Source organism: Malus sylvestris, chromosome 15, assembly GCF_916048215.2.
Source record: "Malus sylvestris chromosome 15, drMalSylv7.2, whole genome shotgun sequence".
Lineage (NCBI taxonomy): Eukaryota > Viridiplantae > Streptophyta > Magnoliopsida > Rosales > Rosaceae > Malus > Malus sylvestris.
In genome coordinates, this window is record NC_062274.1 from 47,942,209 (window position 1) to 47,962,014 (window position 19,806).

The following is a 19,806-nucleotide window of genomic DNA, read 5'->3' on the forward strand; positions in this document are numbered from 1 at the left end:
GAGAGAGGAGAGAGTGAACTGGAGATAAATAAGAGGCTGTGCTCATATCTATAACATTATTTACATCCGGATTAAGACTCAGTTTATACAATCATTTACGCTAAACAACTCGGTTTATACAAAGTTACAAAGTTTTACACGAAAAAACAAAAACGAAATACATCTCTTTCCTTCTGGATTCTTTTCTTCCCTCTTCTTCAGGTACTGTAGTGTCACGGGGAAGGAGATTCCTGATAGGGTTCGGTAAACTGCAATTACAACTTGAACACCCCATGCGATGCGCCCAAAGGTCAAAACCATTGCAAAGTACATGTCTAGCACTGATAACCCAAAGTAGATGATACACATGTCAGAAATCAGCGCTTTTTACTTTTGCTTTTGCCGATCCTCGATTTGCTAGTTTCAGTAGGAGGTTTCCAGATGATATCCTCAAGATTGCTACAGAAGTTCTTGTAGAACTGTATAACAGAAGCACATCTATTCCATTCAGACGCAACCAACATGCATGCACATGCAGGTGATACAAGCTTCCATGTCATCGATATCAAACAAAAATAGTTAGAAGCAAACTGAAAACTAACCTTGAGGAATTCACTAGCATCTCCAGCGGCTTTCTGAATGTCTACCATGTAATAGGTCGGAGCAACTTCAAAAATCTGCAGGCAATAGTAAAAAATTAAAAATAATCAGTCTACTAAAATGGTAGGGGTGACTTCGGTTCAGTGTGGCATCAGGAGTAAAAGCTTACTTCAAGGATAATGGAGAAATGAGAAGTTTTATTTGCTGAAAGACCCTCCACTCTCATCTGGAAAAAAAAAACAGAAATATACACGTTTAGGAGTGAGTTTTCAAGTACTTCTATCCAGGATCGTCCTGCCAGAATTATAAACAGGCATGTGCTTGCACACGCATATTAAACACCAAGCAAAATAGAAGTAATGAGACTTGTATGTATCATGATATTGGTAAACAAAATAAAGGGGAAGTAAAATGAAGCACCCAAAATAAAGATTAGTATAGATCTGGCCTGATTTACCTTATAGTTGCGAATGTGTGTCTTGAAACCCATTGATTGGGCAACAACTTCCATACTGGATAATACAACCTTTGCTGGCTTTTGTGAAACAAAGCGTGTCTGATATTTCATAGAATCCTACAATTGGGGAAGCAATTGATGCATCAGATAACCAGAAAACCGGCATAAATAAACTGTCTCGTGCAAACTTGTATTTATAAGCAAAGGCCATGATGCTCAAAGGGTGAGAGGGTAACACACGGTACTAAACACCAAATTGTAAAACTGGAAGTATGATTTACTGAGTAGCTAAAGGATAAAAATAAAGGAAGTTAACCAGTAAGATAGTATCTTACCTTTCCACGGTCAAACATTGTTGCGATGTTTAAGCCTTGAGATAGAATTATCAAGTCAAATGCATTAAGAACTAAAGGACCCATGTCTTCATTTCCATGGTGCTCGATAACCCTTTGTTCCTGCTATAAACCATATATAACAAGAGAGTTACTTGTGTTGTCAATCTCAACGAAATAAAATGCAGCTTCTCTAAGTCTTTGACAACCTCAGAGTCGGCTTCGTCAAAAACAGCATTTACATCATCCAGATTTACATCTTCATATTCAAGTAGTCGGGCAGGAATGTAATTCTTCTGAAACCACTCATCATTTCTTATCTGTTCAATTGCAATACGCTGCATTGACACAATCACACACACAAACTTTTCAGAAACAACAACCAAAATAACTCAGTCAAGTAGAGAACCAAGAACTGTAAATCCAAGAACACTTGTTACATAATTACATAGAGTTCATTCCACTTCCTTCAAAGTACTTGATGTTTGTTCCCACTTTTGAATTAAACCACTCAGGGGGATGAATAATGTAATGGAGTGGGAAATAAACTTTCAAAAATAGCAAAAACATAACCAAGAACGCAAATGTATGCCATGAGTGGGTCCTGAATCCTAACAACGTTAAAAAGAAAAAATGAGAGGCTATGTCGGTTGAAGAATAATTAGGGGGCATACCCCACTGTAAATGGCACAAGCCAGCACTCATAATTCTCAGTCGTACCCAGTGCACAAAGCTCCCGCTTTACGCAGGGTCTGGGAGAAAATAATTCTCAGTAAAGGAAAAAATAATTATTGTTGGTAACAACAAGGCTTCTACTTTTAATATGAACCATTCCAACTTAGGATCTTAACTGCTGTCCAAAAAAATTTCCACGGTGTACTTTTATTGTTAATTTATTAAATAGAAACTTAAAAGTACCAACTTTATTACAGTCATTCCAGCTAATCTATAATTAGATTTCTCTTGCATTACTAGTGCAGATATGACGCACGTAAAAGTACTGACTTTATATCAGTCATATTCCAGTAAAGAATGTTTTTCTTCAGACCAATTTATGATACCTTTAACAGTCACACCCGTACTTGGATTGGTTACGGAAAGAAGATTATCATGGCCCAATCCAAGGTTGGTGATAGCTGGAGGAAAGTGTTCAGAAAGTAAAGTACATAAAACATTAGTTCTTTAGCAATCATTAGCACACCACGTTCTGAAAAACTTAGTTTTACTTGACAGTTTAACATGCATTGGAAATAAATCATTTAATGATGAAAGAAATCTGAGGACATAGTAACTTTGGTGCTCGAGGAAACCTATAAAGTTAGATAGCAGTGGAAGATCTTATAATCTTTAGAAAAGCAATACCAAACATGAAGAAAACACCAAATAAGGGAAGAAAAACAACAATACAGAGATAAGAAAAAGGTGACAAACTCAAATGCTGGCTTAATGTTGGGTCAAATGCTAAACAGACACATTCCGGTTTTCCTATCAAATGAAGCATAAGCCTTGGTACTGCTAATCAAATACTTCTCTTCTAACATTTTTTTATTAAACACCTCACCCTTACTTGGTTAGTTACATGCATTATCTCATTCCAACACTTTAAGATGTCCATTATAAAGCAATATGAATTATCATAAAAGACTGACACCAACATTTTGTGATCGTGTCTTTGTTAGTTATTGAAATAGTAATGAAACCTTAAAATGTGCACTTTATGCATACAAAAACTGAACAATGTCTTATAACTTAGCCAATACTCGCCTTTTCTGGGTTTGTCTCTAAAATTCTGTGAATCAAGGATTTTGCTCCCACTGGAAACCAAGATGGGCATGTGAAGTCTGCTTTCTCAATCTGCAGAAAATAAACAATAATGACTTAATATTAACAATGGTATTAACATCCTACTTTAACATCCTTGTGGAAAACTAGACAACAGAGAAGGAAAAGCATTGGGTTGAGTTGCAACAGAAATTAGATGATTAAAGAATCAAACCTAGCATCCACTAGAAACTGCACCTAAAAATAATGTCAAAGGAGATCTAGCATGTGAAAGAACAGAGACATCATTTCTACATTCCATCACAACCAAATACACTTGATCACCCCTTCAATGTTATCAGTTTAGCTGAGGTAATTATTCACTAATCATAATATCTCTCATAGTTTTCAAATTTTGATCCAGAATATCATTTATCTTATTGATCAATGGCAAAATAAGCAGAGAATAGTAAACATGAAAGAGGTTCATGCCTTACTATATAGTGTGGTTAGGTCAAGCTCATCAAACGGAAGATAACCTGCCAACAGGACATAAAGGATAACCCCGCAGGACCAAACATCTGCCACGGCACCATCATAACCCTTGTGACTGAGTACCTAGAGCACAGAATAGCGTATAAGAAAAGAAAATTAGCGCATTACACGACAACTACTGAAACTAAGAGAATCAGCAGTTGAGATATAGTCAACATTTAACGCAGAAGCTAGAATTTGTCGTTACCTCAGGTGCTACATAGTTAGGGGTGCCACAGGTTGTCCGAAGGAGGCTGACTCCCTATGTGCAGACATCAAAAGAATGAGTCCCGACGATATTAAATCCCACAACCAATATAACGTCAACAATACCGACAATATCACATCTCTCAAAAAATGTCAAAACAATGAGGCATCACAAAAATGAGTCTTGACAGATATTAAATCTCACAACCAATATAATGTCAGCAATCCCGAAAAATATCAAATCTCTCAAACCGTTAAAATGTCAAACAATGAAACAAGAATGATTCGGATAGAATCTTACTTGTTTGGGCAAAGCACTAAGACCAAAATCGGAAATTTTTAAATTTCCTAGAGAATCAAGCAACAGGTTCTCCGGCTGCAAAAGAACAACAATAAGAATCTCATGATAGAAAATGAAGCGATCATAATAGCAAGCTAAACGCTATAAAAGGAACACCTTTAAGTCTCTATGATAAACTCCCTTGCTGTGGCAATAATCCACCCCATCAATAAGCTGTTGGAAGTATCTCCTTGCTTCGCCTTCACTAAGTCGCCCATGATGAACCTAAAAACAGGCGGCTTCAGTGTTAACATCACCACTTTCTCAAAGAACTAATGGTCCAAAATTCCAAATTGGGTTGTGGTATTTGAAAAGTGAGAATACTCACGATTTTATCAAACAATTCTCCACCAGTAATGAACTCCAAGATTATATAAATCTTAGTACGGCTTGCTAGAACCTACGGAAAACAACATTCATCCTCAGTGACTGACTGCAGAAATCAAACAATTTCTAAAAATAGAGATATGACGTGCCTCATGCAGACGAACAACGTAGGGGTGCCTGACAAGCTTCATTATCGATATTTCCCTCTTGATCTGCACCACACATCAAATTTCTTTCAAAAAAAAAAAAAACAAATCTCAAACTGGAAACTGGGGCACGCTGTAATCCTAAATACTAGATAATTTGGGCAGTAAAAATAAAAAAAAACCAAGCTAAACCAGAAAGTGGGTAAATTGGAAACGTATTGAAATTCAAAATTAAAACATGGAAAAGAGGTAAATTGGGTAAGTTATTGGGAAATTAGAGAAAACCTGGTCGACCATCTTGTGCTTAATGATGGTAGTGCGATCCAGCACTTTCATGGCGACACTCTCACCCGTCTCAGTGTTCTGGGCAAACTTCACCTTGGCGAAGGTCCCTTCGCCGATCGTCCTCCCAACCTCATATTTTCCCACTTTCCTCACCACCATCTCTATCTCTGAGCTCAAAATCTCAACTTCAGAACATTGCTCTCTCTCTCTATCTCTCTCTCTCTCTCTCTCTCTGAGAAAAATAAAAGAACAGAAAGCAAAAGCAAAAGCAAAAGCAAAAGCAGCAGCTGACGGTTTCAAAATTTGAACAACGCAAGCAAGCAGAAGCCAACAACTTTCTGCCGAATATTTGAATGGGTTCTAATCGGCTTTGGGTTCTGATTGGACAGCACAAAACAGCAGATTAATATTAAATCCCGGTGAAAACGATGAGGGTTTCAGAAATTGAGCAGCTTTATTCAAATTAGTGATTTGTTTTGAGATTGACTTGGTTTTAGAAGAGGATAAACAAAATCAAGAAGAATTCTATGAAACGAAATAAGAGGTGAGTTTTTGCTGCTGACGATCACCGTCACTCTCTCTCTCTCTCTCGTTGACGCCTTTGTCCTCCTTATGACATCGACCATTATTCTCCGGCCTGGATTTCGGGCTTTTTTGTTCTTCCTTTTCTGCTTTTTGGCCTCAATAAATAAAGAGCCTTTAGATTTAGTTGCCTCAAATCTTTCTTTCTTGTATTAACATTTACGGTGTCTTGAAATTTTGTTTAAAATTATACATATACTAAAATTCAGTTTTATAACACTGTTCATTAACAATGAAAGGGCAGAAATGCCCTCGGTTTCTGCTTTGGTTCCCTGTTTTCATAACTCCTCGACCCTCTCGAGCCAAATTTCAAGCCCCAAGGCTCCCAAAAAAATTAAGAAGACAAGAGAATTAATTTTTTCTTACCTTGAAGCGACGAGAAGACGAAGCAAGCAATGAAAGATGATCATTTGCACGGGCAAGATGTAAAAGATTGCTAGAGGAGGGGGAACAAATATCCTCTAAGCTTTCTCTCTCTTGTAGGGTAGAATAAATCACTCCCCGATGTTGATTTAATAATCCACTTAAGGTGGACTTAAATAGGCTTTGAGAGAAATTTATTTCCCTTTCCTAGAAGGATCTAATTTCCCATTAAAGAGAGAATCTACATCAAAACAGGAAACAATCTTATGTTTCCCAAAGCAATAAGATTTCTACACCTTGTGCCATTTCCTGTGAGTAGCTCAACAAGTGTGGGGGCATTTGTGGAGCCAAAAATAATCGAGAAAAATATGAAGGCGACATGTGGATTCTAGGGTAAAAATGACAAAATTACCCTCGAGAAACACCGAAACTCCTGCACGCAAGCAGTGAATAATCATCTCTCAATCAAGTCAAAAGTGCCCAAAATAGGTATTTATTTATAACCTATTTCATACATCCTCATCAAATCTTCTTCACAAGGTAACTCCCAAATCATTCCTTTTTTATTATATTAATTAGCTACTTAATTGATTTATTATTCAATTAATTTGATAATTAAACACAAATCATGAACTTCACCCACAAAGCCATCCAAGTGGCCAGTCCATCTCCACCTAAAGGGGCCGGCCACACCCTTATATAAACACCATCATTCTCTCCAAAACTAAATTCCATTTCTCTTGCTAAATTCTCTAAATTCTCCAAACATTTTTTCCTCAAAAATTCTAACTTTGGCATCATAGGTTCTTCGCCCAAAGTCATCCCATTCATTGTGAGCGCGTGAGGCTTTTGGCCTTGACCTAAGGTGTTATTTGTTTTGTAGTTGCAATTTTGTCCAATAACAAGGAGGAAAAAATTTGCATCCACATTTTAGCCACACAGGCTGCAAGCCTGGTGCTGATGGCTCAACGCGACGCGACTTGGAAACCAACGGCTCACGGTGTGGGATGGTGACGGGATGAGTTTTGATAAACCCTAATTTTAATTTTTTCTTAATTTCCAGATTATAAATTAATTCAATTGCATGCATATTCAACATATAATTCAATACATGAGCAGATATTTGATACAATTCATGGCAATATCAATTCACATAATTCAACAATTATGGATATAATGCATACACAATTTATGTAGAATCTAAAATTCGAAAAACGTAAAGTTGGGTCATGCATTATGGTGAATGTTCATGTTATCAAAGCTGCAAAAATATAAAGATAAAAACTGTTGTTTAAGGGGAACGTAATTGCGTGATAATATTGATGAACTGGTTTGATGCAGAAAACTTCCATGTTAGATTCCTAGTGCAGCGATAGGAGCGTGCTGATAACGTGTTGTGGCTTATTTTAATCTGACAGGGGAGATGGGGTGTGCTGCAGAGAGAGATGTGTTTGTAGGGTTGTGTAGAAGATGTGTTATTCCCTCTATGCATTGCCTTTATTTCTAGTAATAAGAAAGGGAAGAATCATTCTTCTCCAAGGAATACAAGTCCTAATAGGGAAGAGTAACTAGTATCAAATATAATATAGGATTTACACAATCACTCTTAAATACAAAGTTTATAATAGGAAATTAATTTTGTGGCCACTTAATACTACGGTTTAGTGGTATTTCTCTTCACTTGTAAGTAAGAGGTCTTAGGTTCGATTCTCGCCAAAGGCAAATTTGAACCACGTTATTACTAGCTCATTGTGAGGCTAAGCCCACCCCCTCCCCTTAGTGTAGATAATATCGTTAATTAAAAAAAAGAATTTAATTTTGTGAAATTCATAGTTAATCTCTTCATACAATAAACGACATGTTAAGAAAGAACATCCCTCTTTTTTTAACTCCATTAATTGAAACCTTATTCCCTTTCAATTTTTTTCAAGGTCCATTGGTTTTAATAAACGTCATTAATTATTTCAATAATGAAATAGATAATTAAATTTTATTTCTAAATATATTCATTTAGTGTAAAAAAATGTTACATTTAATATATTTATATTTATGGCTAAATTTTGTATCATATATTTTTATTTTTAGTTTGTACCCATTTTAATTTGCAACTCTTTTTTTTTTAATTGTACCAATTTTCTTTTCAGTTTTAGTTTGTTCTCATATACTAATTTCTTTTTGTGTCCATATATTTCAAACTTTTATTTGTACTCATATTTTTTTTACCTTTTATTTGTACCCATAATTTATTAATAATGTACCCATTTTGTCTTAAAAATGTACCACTTTGTTATATGTAAAATGTACCTTTTTTTTTTGTAAGTACCATTCTTTTAATCTAAAATGTACCCAATTTTTTTTATATAACATGCAACTATTTTTTATATAAAACGTATCACTTTTTTTGTATAAAATGTACCACTTTTTTTGTATAAAATGTATCAACTTTTTGTATGTAAAATGTCATTAATATAATTAATGACAAATCATGGGTTTTATTTAAGTATACTTTATTTTTTAATATTTTCAACCAATTATGAAATTTATTTAAAACCTTATTAATATAAATAACTACAAATATTAAATTTTAATTTAAAAATTATAATAACTTACATAGAAATACATTATTGCATTAGTTTCAGAATCTTCAATAAAAACTAGCCCGAACAAGATTTAATTCAAAGAACGTTATAAATAGGTAAGTTATAATACTAACAATTCCGATCAGAAGTTCACAAGCTGGGCGCATACGGTTTATAAAAACAGAGTGGAAACGACCAAGTGGTAGGCAAAAAAACGGAGTTCCTAAAAATAAAATTAAAAAAAAAGGAGTTAGAGGGTAAAATGGTAATTCTAAAAACTAAAACAGCACCATTCTCGCTCCCGCAATGTCAAAAGCCATGGAAGCATTCCTTCCGAAGCTCTCTTTCTTCTAGTACCATATCCATAAGCTGAAACTGACTGATTGTACAAGGAATCGAACGCCCACACACATCAACGTTTTCCGGCGGTTTTTCATGATTCCGGCCAACTCCGACGACCCCCAACATCAAGAGCGATGTAGATTCGTCAAGCTTGGGTAGTAGGATTGAAGGTGGAGTTCTATATGGAGTTGAAGATGTGAGTTTTTGTCGTCGCCTTTTGCTTTTTTGTTTCTTGTTTCATGGCAGAACAGATACTTTCCGCTTGATTCTCTTCTAGCTGGCCATGCAATGTAAAACAGTAAGAGTAGCAATGGTTTTGCATGAACTGGCCCAAAAGCCCCCTCACAGACTCCTTGCAGAAAAATTCATCGCACTCTTGCAGTCCAGTAAGGCCATGAAGCAACTTCACCAAATTCAGACCCAGATAATCGCCCACGGTTTCTCACACAACGAGTACATTGCCCCGAAAATAGTCTCAGCATGCGCCGAACTGAAGCAAATGGCGTATGCCCACAAGGTGTTTGATGAAATACCTGACCCAAATGTTGCTCTGTGGAACGCAATGTTCAGAGGGTATGGGAAGAATGAGAGTCATAGAGAAGTTATAGTATTGTTTAGTAGAATGAAGAGCATGGATATATTGCCCAATTGCTTCACATTCCCTGTCGTGATTAAATCTTGCGGAAAAATGAAACGGCTGGTAGAAGGTGAGATGGTGCATTGTGTAGTGATAAAATGTGGGTTTGGAGCAAACCCATATGTGGGAACGACACTGATTGAAATGTATGCAGCTGGGGGACTGATTGGAGCTGCTTACAAGGTGTTTGGTGAGATGTTTGAGAGGAATGTGGTTGCGTGGACTTCCATGATTAATGGGTACATTTTGTGTGGTGATATGATTTCTGCTCGGCGCCTTTTTGATTTGGCTCCGGAACGTGATATTGTGTTGTGGAACACTATGATTTCAGGTTACATTGAGCTGAGTGATATGGTGGCGGCTAGAAAACTTTTTGATGAAATGCCGAGACAAGATGTTATGTGTTGGAATACGGTTTTGAATGGTTATGCAAGTAATGGGGACATTGAGGCTTGTGAGAGGTTGTTTGAAGAGATGCCCGAGAGGAATGTTTTCTCTTGGAATGGGTTGATTGGAGGGTATGCGCGTAATGGACGGTTCTTTGAAACTCTGGGATCTTTCAAGCGGATGCTAAGTGAGAGTGATTTGCTTCCTAATGATGCCACCTTAGTGACTGTTTTGTCAGCCTGTGCAAGACTAGGAGCTCTTGATTTGGGTAAGTGGCTACATATATACGCAGAGAGCATTGGGTACAAAAGAAATGTCTATGTTGGGAATGCTTTAATTGACATGTATGCAAAATGTGGGATTATTGATAATGCACTAGATGTGTTCATGAGCATGGATAAGAAAGATTTAATCAGTTGGAACACAATCATTTGTGGCTTGGCAATGCACGGTCGTGGAGCTGATGCCTTAAATTTGTTTAGCCAGATGATGAATTGTGGAGGAAAGCCAGATGCCATCACCTTCGTAGGCATTTTGTGCTCTTGTACGCATCTTGGATTAGTCGAAGATGGCCTTTTGTATTTTCAGTCAATGGTTGATGACTATTCCATTGTGCCTCAGATTGAGCATTATGGCTGTATGGTTGATCTGCTTGGACGCTCTGGTCTTTTGGACCAGGCTATGAACTTTGTGAGGAAGATGCCAATGGAAGCAGATGCTGTTATTTGGGCTGCCTTACTTGGTGCATGTCGGATTTACAAGAAAATTGACTTGGCAGAGTTGGCACTTGAAAGGCTAATCGAACTCGAACCAAAAAACCCTGCAAATTATGTCATGCTTTCAAACATATATGGTGATCTTGGGAGGTGGAAAGATGTTGCAAGACTAAAAGTTTCAATGAGGGATACAGGACATAAAAAATTCCCTGGTGTTAGCCTTATAGAGGTGAATGATGGTGTGGTTGAGTTTTATTCCTTGGATAAGAGACATCCTGAGACTGAGGAAATATATGGTGCCTTGATGGGGTTGACGAAACTGCTAAGATCATCTGGATATGTACCAAACATTCTGGAGCTTGGGCAGGGAGCCTATCACGACTGAGGTATTATCTCTTAATTTATGTGGAGGAACTACTTTTTGTCATTCGCAGTTGTTGGCTTAGAAGAGAGGTCGCACTTGGTGTGATGGCAAGTGCCTTCGCCCATGAGCGATAGGTCTTGGGTTCGAGTCTTGGGAGCAGCCTCTCCATAAAATGGGGGTAAGGCTAGCCGACATTCACCTCTCCCAGACTCTGCGTAAAGCGGGAGCCTTGTGCACTGGGTACGACCTTTGCAGTTGTTGGCTTAGAAGAAATTAAATCATCGAAAATTACTTGAAGTGGCACAATGCTGATAGCAATTTGTAATTTTGTAGAGAGGGTCAATCCGCCTGCTAACTAGCTATGCGGAGGACCAGAGGTGACCATCTGTGGTGAGCTTCTTAGAGTATGGTCACCATGCAAGGAAGTTAGAGGCAATAACAGGTCTGGGGTGCAATTTTTCTTTTGCTTGCATTGCTCACCATGTCTTGGAGACAGGCTAAAGCAGCAATTGGCCAACCTACAGGATAGGCTTGAACTAAAATGTGGGCCGAGTTTGACCCTAAATATAAGCGGGTTAAACTGGACCAGACTCATTTACGAACTTTGGCATTCGGTAGCTGATTTGGCTACAATCTACTGGTCAAGCCAAACCCCAATGGGTAATAACAAGTAACAAAATATTTTTAGGTACTTGGACAACCTTTTTCTGCCCGTTTATAGATGTATAGATTTGTGATTGAACAGTTAATTGGTGTCTAGAAATAGAGGCACTCTTAAATTGAAAAGCCATTTTCCATTTGACGCTTATAGGTTCCATTTCAACAGCTCTTCAAATGAAAACCTAGGTTGTTGCCAAATATGTCAATATAAACGTTAAACGAAACTCATCTTCTGAACTCCATACACCAACATTTACATGCTTTGTACATATTGTGTTCACCTCTAAACAATGACTTAATGATCTAGTCATCTCTAAATAAAACAAGGGAGAACGCTTAGTCATGGTAAGTACGGTGGTTATTAATCTTAGATGTCTAGATGACCAATAAATGCAATGTAATCAAGTGATTAAGCCAAGTGGAGGATATACTCTAAGAAAGTTTGTGTAATAAAAAAAGCCTAATCCACATCGTTCACGGAATAAAATTAGTATAACTGGGTCACTAATTTGCATTTGCATTTCTTGTTTCATAATCTGGTTTATCTGCTCTTTTGTCATGCATGTGGATTTATTAGTGAAGTAATTTGATGGGTGTGATTTGGACTTAATGACTAGTTGGCTTTTAGTTCTGGTCAAGTTGCGCCTGCCTCGCAGTAGTAGTCTACTGTCGTTTAATGACGCGCTATGGCATATATTGTTTTTGGCACAGATCATATCTTGACATTGCATTTATGCAGTAGGAATGAGTAATGCTATTCATACCATGTTTTTGTACCACATTTTCATACCACCTTAGGTGGCATTTGATGTGGACAGCCACATCATTTGAATTAATCAGATTTTTAAATTCAGTTCATTATTTAATAAACTAATAATTAAGAAAAACTAGTTAATTAAATGATGATTGTGGTATATGAGGAGTCTTTCTCCTTCATTTCCTTGGGTTTTGCAAATTTTTCAAATGATGTGGCTGTCCACATTAGATGCCATCTAAGGTGGTTTAGGAATACATGTTTTTCATATTTTCGAATGTGAACACAGATCTCTGATCTTCAATGTTTAGGAAGTAGACACAGCATCTTATATACCAAACTGGACAGATGCAATTTTTTGAGTAGATCAAATCACACAATGTGTCGAATGACCTTCTACAATGTGTGAGGAAGGAGAGAAAGTCTTTGGTTGCAGACCACTATGCAAGTTTTTCTCGTGAGGAAGCAAGTAATACGACTTCTCATATCTGCACATAAAGCCTAGCATTTAATTACTTTACAAGAGAAATAGAAGTGTTGATGCATATTTTGGCCAGATCTTTCTTAAAAATGCTGTAAATTCTTAGACTTATGTTTTGGGTTTTAGTCAAATTAGGGGTCAGTGAGCTCATATTTTCTCAATAGCTGTTTGCTCAGCTATTCCAGAGGTTTATGCAGTTCGGGTTCGATATCTCAGCCAGGGTGAGTTTGTCCATCTTTTGGAATTATTCTTGGTCCAAACATATGATTGGCTTGGAAAAACTTGGTCTAATATTGGATTAATGGATAAATATTGAAAATCCATTAGTGACTTGGTACGAGTTGTATCATCCTATATCTTCTTTACTCTCTTTCATCTAGTCTTGTGTTCATCTCTCTGTAATCATCACTCAACGTTTAGTCCTAAATTCCGACTTAGAAAATTACTGATTGAAACATTTGAATCTTGTTTCTTGATTAGCCTACCAGCCGTGATCAGCAAGTAAATTGCAACCTTGTTGCTCTTTGTTCAGACAAGTAAACGGTATCAGTTCATTGTTCTTATATGTATATTACTAGAGCTGTTGTTTCTTTGGTAATGGATGTCTCTTTTAGCTTTTACCATTTAAGTGGGTGATAGTGTTTTACTGAGTATATTTGAAATCATGCTTCAACCTGCATTAATCACACATTTATTGCAACCCTTGAGTAGATTCTTACGCTTAACGGCAAAATGAGAAGTTCCAGAATACCTTTTCCTGGCGATGAAGGTGGAGTCGTGCTTGACAAGCAAAAAGAAGGTATCATTGTCAATCTTATGCTTTGTGCTGGTCTATCGGTTGTGATCTTTTTAAAGTAGTAAATTGTATGTGTGGATCTAGGAAGTCGCAAGCCTGTATATTGTTCTACTCAACCGTTAATATTTAAGGAAAAATAATGAAAATGGCTTGAAAATTTTGAGTTTTAACGAAAATGACAAAAATGTGTTGTAAGTGAATAGTACCAGGATTGACTTTTTAGAGTAAAAATGTGGTTTTTCGTTAAAGTGAACAGTACCGGAAGCTTTTCGTTGAAGTTCCCCATTTATTTAAGCTGGATGCACCAACTTTATCAATTTTCTTCTGACCTTCCGATTCCTCATTTTATATGCTAAACTGTTGGTATTTGCATTGGGAAACTTCACATTGCCATTCTCCCCAAATGACAGGTTTTGAAGGGTACAAAGAAGGCAGGTTTCGATTAGGTCTTGCTCTGAAACAAGGGACAAGGTTTTTATATTGGAGGAGAGCACATGACCATACAACGCGTCTTTGACAGTTTTGGACAAAGCTGTTTGTGTCGATTGGAATTTTAAGTTTTCTTCTTCTTGTTTTTTTTTTTTAGTTTTTTTTTTTGAAAACTTGAAGTTTTTTAACAAACAAGTATTAAGTTTTTCAAATTTTCAGAAAAGTAGAAAATAAAAATTGGAAACGAAGTAGTTATCAAAAGCTCTTAAAGACATAAATACTTGTATTCGTTTACTAATCTTGATACATAATTAGTCCCGTCAATTCAATAGTCTTTGCTATCTCTTTCTCCGACAAGAAGAAGACAAGAAGAAGAAGAAGAAGAAGAAGAATAGTCTTTGCTATCTCTTTCTCCGACATAGAATTGTATTTCTATAACGTTCGTGTTGAACACACTGGTCAGATGGTCTTCTTCCAGCACTAGGTTCCATAGACTCCATCTTTGGCCACGGTCTCCTCTATTTTCTCTCTCATTTTCCTGTCTAAGCGTGGAAGGGAATTGTCCTGCCCCGATCCCGAGATGTGCCAGGGATCGCACATGGTAGCTGAAAGTAGCGATACCATAATACATAACAGTTAATTGGGGCTCATACATAATACATCAAATGAACATCGAAAACAAAATCACAAAGAAAAGGGAAACAAACCCTAGTCTCTAGTGCACTGCACACACCTACACCCATGAGAACTTCTCTAACCGCTACCTGTATTTGCAAAACAGCCCTGCACCGAGGGATAGCGCACCGAACAAAGCAAAATCCGGATAAGCTGCGAAGCTCATGTGAATGATAATAATACGACATATGTGATTTAAACCATATTTCACAATCCTTTATATATATAAAATAATAATCATCACTCATAAATCTCGATTGCATCCGCATATGCATCCAATCATCAGTTTCATGCGTCCAAAAGTAATAGGGTTAGAGCGACAAAGATCACATAGTTCCACGTTCTAGAACCTCTCAGGGAATCCGTCAAGATGTAGGGTTCCAGAACCTCTCATGGAACCGAACAAATGTAGCGTGATTGACACTATTTATTTATAACGTTAATGTCGTAATATGGCTTGGCATAATGAATATTCATGAATTGCATTGACTCGGCATGATTATACACACGTCCAACTTATTAAATTACTATTTTATTAGCCTTGTTTTGCACTTTCGTATGAATTTAAACTCGGCTTATGATGCATTTGCAATAATTGAGCTTTGAGATACAATTGGACTTGTAGGTGAGAATTTTGGCCTCTTAACTCATACTAAAGAAAAAGTACATCAAGGTAGTTTAGGAATCATGTGGGGAGAAAAGATCATTTTTATTTTTCAACTTTTATTAGTGGGTGAGAATATAAGGTGGGGTGGGGAAATAAGATCGTGTGTGAGATTAGCAATGCTCTTAACAAAACAATCATGACATCACATGCCACATAAATAAGTTATGTCCATCTCTTAAATAAATAAAAAACACTTAGGGGGATGTATTCAATTGGGATTTTGAAGGATTTTAATTCTTGTAATGAATCTAGGGGTATTCAATCAGAATTTTAAGTGACTATCTGAAATTCAATGTGTATTCAATCAGGATTTTAAAATAGTTTATTAGAATCCTTAGAAATCCGGGTGTATTCAATTAGAATTTTAAAGAAGTTTATAACATTTCAGGTGTATTCAATTAGAGTTTGAATTTAAAGAATTTGGAAAAGTTGAGGATTTAGAGGGAATTGGAGAGATTTTGTAGTGTATTTTAAGTATCCACAAATCTCACATTTTCCCATGAGATTTCGAGGGAATTGAATCAAAATTTTACATGGAATATCTATAAATTAGTTAAACTCCATAAAAATTTATGAATTTATAAATCCATGAAAATCTCCCAAATTCCCAATTGAATAATCTTATAATTTGAATAAATGTGTAATTTCTCCTATCAAAAGCAAGTTTTTCTTTTCCAAACTCGGTTTGATAATTATAGTCCTGTCAATTCAGAGAAGAAGAAAAAGAAGAATAGTCTCCTCCCTTTAGGGGGCCTGGAAAATCCATCGTAGACTTGACTTGTATATGATATTGTTGGATGGGAATGTCACGCGGCGTGCAATTTACTTGGAAACTTCATACAAACGAAACGACTTGACTTGGCGGGTCACCTGTATTATAAAGCAACTAACAAGCGGAAAACTTCATATACTGCAACCACAACTTTCTCAAGTCATGTTGATCAGATCCTACTCAATGCCTTTTACGGTAGGCTTTGTTCTTGCCATGGCATTTGTTGTTGCTCAAGCACAACAAATGCAGTCGAATATCAGCCGCGGATCTTCCTTAACGCCAACTACCAACTCCTCGTGGTTGTCACGTTCTGGTGTATACGCCTTTGGATTTTACAAGCAAGGAAATGGCTATGCTGTGGGGATATTTCTTGCTGGAATCCCCCAAACAACTGTAGTGTGGACTGCGAAGCGAGACGACCCTCCACTCTCCAGCGATGTTACTTTGGACTTCACAAGTGATGGGCTTTCCTTGACATCAACACAAGGGCAAAGTTTCATGATAGAGTATACCTCTGGTTCTTCGGCTTCCATGCTTGATTCCGGCAATTTTGTGATATACAATGCTCGTCAAGACATGGTATGGCAAAGTTTTAAGCACCCGACTGACACCCTTCTGCCGGGTCAGATCCTGTTTCCTGAGGACGAGCTGTTCTCTGCTAAGTCAGAATCTGATCACTCAACTGGCATTTTCCGTCTCAAAATGCAAGCCGATGGAAACCTTGTCCAATACCCTGTAAATACTCCAGACACAGCTCCATATGCCTACTATTCATCTGGAACGTATGGCAGAAAGAACGTGACACTTAATTTTGGTGCTGATGGCCATCTCTACTTGCTAAATGATACCCGTTCGAATATCAGGAATATAACAGATGGAGGTCTTCCTGCTGATCAAGCAACAGTTTATCTTGTGAGAATTGATGCAGATGGAATATTTCGATTGTATTCGCATGATTTGAATCACAACGGGAGCAAAGTGGTATGGGAATCTTCCAACGACAAGTGTGACCCTAAAGGCGTATGCGGATTAAATAGTTATTGTGTCTTACTAGATCTTGAAGCTGAGTGTAGATGTCTTCCTGGATTTGTATCTGCCGACCAGAGAAATAAGACTTCAGGCTGTTCGAGGAATTTAGTTGCAGATGCATGCGAACAAAAAAACAAAACTTTCACATACACCATGGAGGAACTGGAAAGCACAAAATGGGAAGACATTTCGTATGAGGTTTTGACATTATCCGACAAAGAAGCTTGCAAACGAGCCTGTTTGGAGGATTGTAATTGTGAAGCCGCGCTTTTCGACAATACAAGCTGCAGAAAGCAGAGGCTTCCTTTGAGGTATGGAAGAAGACAGGTTCTGACTTCAAACGTAGCTCTCATCAAGGTAGCTACATCTACAACTACTCCAGACACAAATAGAATTTCTGAGAAAAGAAGCAAAAGAAAAGGAAGAACCGACATCCTGATTATTAGTATCTCACTTGCTGCTTTCGGATCTATTTTGTTTGCGATTTCTGTAGTTGTGCTTTGCAAACATAATGTGTGGGCTTATAAAAAAGTGAATACTCCCATTGGCGACTCTGAATGGAATGAGGACATCGCTCTGCGACCATATACTTATGAAGAGTTAGAGAAGATTACCAACAATTTTAGAGAAGAGATTGGTAGAGGATCGTCAGGAACAGTTTATAAAGGAGTGATTTTGGCTAGCCAAAAGGCAGTTGCTGTCAAACAACTAGAGAAAGTTGCAGCTGAAGGCGAAAAAGAATTTCAGACTGAGCTGAAAGTCATTGGGAAAACCCATCACAAGAATTTAGTCCGTCTGCTTGGATACTGTCTTGATGGACCAAAAAGGCTTTTGGTATACGAGTACATGAGCAATGGCTCACTTGCAGATGTACTCTTCGCACCTGACAGACAGCCTTGTTGGGAAGAAAGAATGAGAATTGCTCGCAACATAGCACGAGGATTTCTTTACCTCCATGAAGAGTGTGATACACAGATTATTCATTGTGATATAAAGCCCCAAAACATTCTGATGGATGAGTATATGTGCCCGAAAATAGCCGACTTTGGATTGGCAAAGCTGCTTAAGGCAGACCAAACAAGAACCACAACTGGCATCAGAGGAACCAAGGGATATGTTGCACCAGAGTGGCATAGGAAAATGCCAATAACAGTTAAAGCTGATGTTTACAGCTTCGGAGTTGTTTTGTTGGAGATCATATGTTGTCGAAGGAATGTGGATTGGAGTCTTCCAGAGGAGGAGGCTATTTTGGATGAATTAGCCTACCCTTGTTTTGAGAGTGGTGAGCATGGAAAACTAGTGGGTGAACAAGAGGTCGACACAAGGCAATTTGAACGGATGATTAAAGTGGCACTTTGGTGCATCCAGGATGAACCGTCGTTGCGTCCTTCTATGAAGAAGGTTTTGCTAATGCTTGAAGGAACTGTAGAAATCCCAATCCCTCCCAGTCCTAACTCTATTCTCAGCACCATCTAAAGTCAAGTGAGTTGATCAAACCTTACATTTAGTTTATGTAATAAAACTAATGAGCAACGTGGTGAGTTTCACCGCAAGCTTCACTGTCTGCAAGTGTCTGTGTCATCGTGAATGATATGCGTATGGTTTTCAGTTCTTTGTAGCCTGCTGCGTTACTAATTGTACATTTAAAGCATGCAAATAATCAAATTTTGGCACCCATGCTTTCAAAAAGACGCTATCAGGATGCAGCATCTGATTCACTTTCTCTTCCATTCAATTCCCAATTACTTTCCTTCTCAATGAATCATCAAATGCTTAAAAGAAATTATCCCCAATAAATAAAAACATTCATCATCAAACGATGGTCCTCCTCATTGCTCCGGCAATCCATCGGAGAAGTTATCCCCTGGTAGTTCATCAAAGAAATTATCCCCCAACATTCCATCATCCAAATTAAACCAAAGATGATTATTACCGGCCAAGTCGCACAACAACTGGTCAAGGTCGGGAATTGGACCCAGCTCCTTGTAAGGATCCTCCTCCTGCTTTTCAGCAACCATCTTCTTCGACCTGCGCTTCTTTTGACATCCTTGCTATTGTGGGGCTGCTTCATGTTTCCTCTTTTGACCGCGGCCGGGAGTTTGTGTTTTGGGGACGGTGATGCGAATAGGCTTTAGAGAAGGGGCATTGGAAGAACAGAGAGTAAGGACAACTGAACTGTAACTGTAAGTACCGGAACCCTCCTTCATGATCACACTTAAAGACTTAAAGTGGGTCAATTTTGTTGCTGATTAATCAGTGTGTGTAACAATTAAAATCCTAAATAACAAAGCAAAGATGAAACTTACTGCAAATTGAAATTAATTAGCGATTCAGAGAGAGTAGAAAACCGAAGCCTGCAAACGAGAGTTAGTACGATCCAACTCAAGGAACCCATACAAACAACAACAACAACAACAAAGCCTTTTCCCACTAAATGGGGTCGGCTATTTGAATCCTAGAACGCCATTGCACTCGGTTTTGTGTCATGTCTTCCGTTAGATCCAAGTATTTTAAGTTTTTTCTTAGGGTATCTTCCAAAGTTTTCCTAGGTCTTCCTCTACCCCTTCGACCCTGAGCCTCTGTCCCGTAGTCACATCTTCGAACC

The 19,806-nt window shown here is 37.7% G+C and overlaps 3 protein-coding genes across 7 annotated transcripts; 2 read left to right on the forward strand and 1 right to left on the reverse strand.

Annotated features, from left to right (window-relative positions):
* Positions 1–19: 19 nt before the first annotated feature.
* On the reverse strand, positions 20–5,676 carry LOC126604534 (CBL-interacting serine/threonine-protein kinase 8-like). 2 transcript variants are annotated; one of them, XM_050271815.1, is made up of 14 exons: positions 4,969–5,676; positions 4,687–4,749; positions 4,539–4,610; positions 4,328–4,435; positions 4,172–4,246; positions 3,872–3,925; positions 3,622–3,747; positions 3,133–3,222; positions 1,578–1,706; positions 1,372–1,491; positions 1,037–1,153; positions 749–805; positions 582–656; positions 20–458 (listed from the first exon to the last, which is right to left on the reverse strand). In XM_050271815.1, the coding sequence occupies exons 1-14, from the start codon at positions 5,125–5,127 to the stop codon at positions 357–359; spliced, it is 1,347 nt and encodes a 448-aa protein (XP_050127772.1). In that variant the 5' UTR covers positions 5,128–5,676; the 3' UTR covers positions 20–356. The 2 variants fall into 2 exon arrangements, with proteins under 2 accessions (XP_050127772.1, XP_050127771.1); XM_050271814.1 differs by having other exon boundaries at positions 1,372–1,494; positions 4,969–5,675.
* Positions 5,677–8,749: 3,073 nt separating this feature from the next.
* Positions 8,750–14,399, forward strand: LOC126603614 (pentatricopeptide repeat-containing protein At3g29230). 4 transcript variants are annotated; one of them, XR_007616308.1, is made up of 5 exons: positions 8,752–10,960; positions 11,272–11,626; positions 13,314–13,376; positions 13,545–13,632; positions 14,040–14,399. XR_007616308.1 is itself a non-coding variant. In XM_050270529.1 (2 exons), exon 1 carries the CDS (start codon positions 9,118–9,120, stop codon positions 10,957–10,959), a length of 1,842 nt encoding a protein of 613 aa, XP_050126486.1. In that variant the 5' UTR covers positions 8,752–9,117; the 3' UTR covers position 10,960; positions 11,272–11,822. The 4 variants fall into 4 exon arrangements, 1 of the variants encoding a protein (XP_050126486.1); XR_007616307.1 differs by lacking the exon at positions 13,314–13,376; XR_007616309.1 differs by lacking the exons at positions 11,272–11,626; positions 13,314–13,376 and having other exon boundaries at positions 8,750–10,960.
* Positions 14,400–16,267: 1,868 nt separating this feature from the next.
* Positions 16,268–18,931, forward strand: LOC126603613 (G-type lectin S-receptor-like serine/threonine-protein kinase LECRK3). The gene has a single exon (XM_050270528.1). It carries the CDS (start codon positions 16,335–16,337, stop codon positions 18,675–18,677), a length of 2,343 nt encoding a protein of 780 aa, XP_050126485.1. The 5' UTR covers positions 16,268–16,334; the 3' UTR covers positions 18,678–18,931.
* The last annotated feature ends 875 nt before the right edge of the window (positions 18,932–19,806 follow it).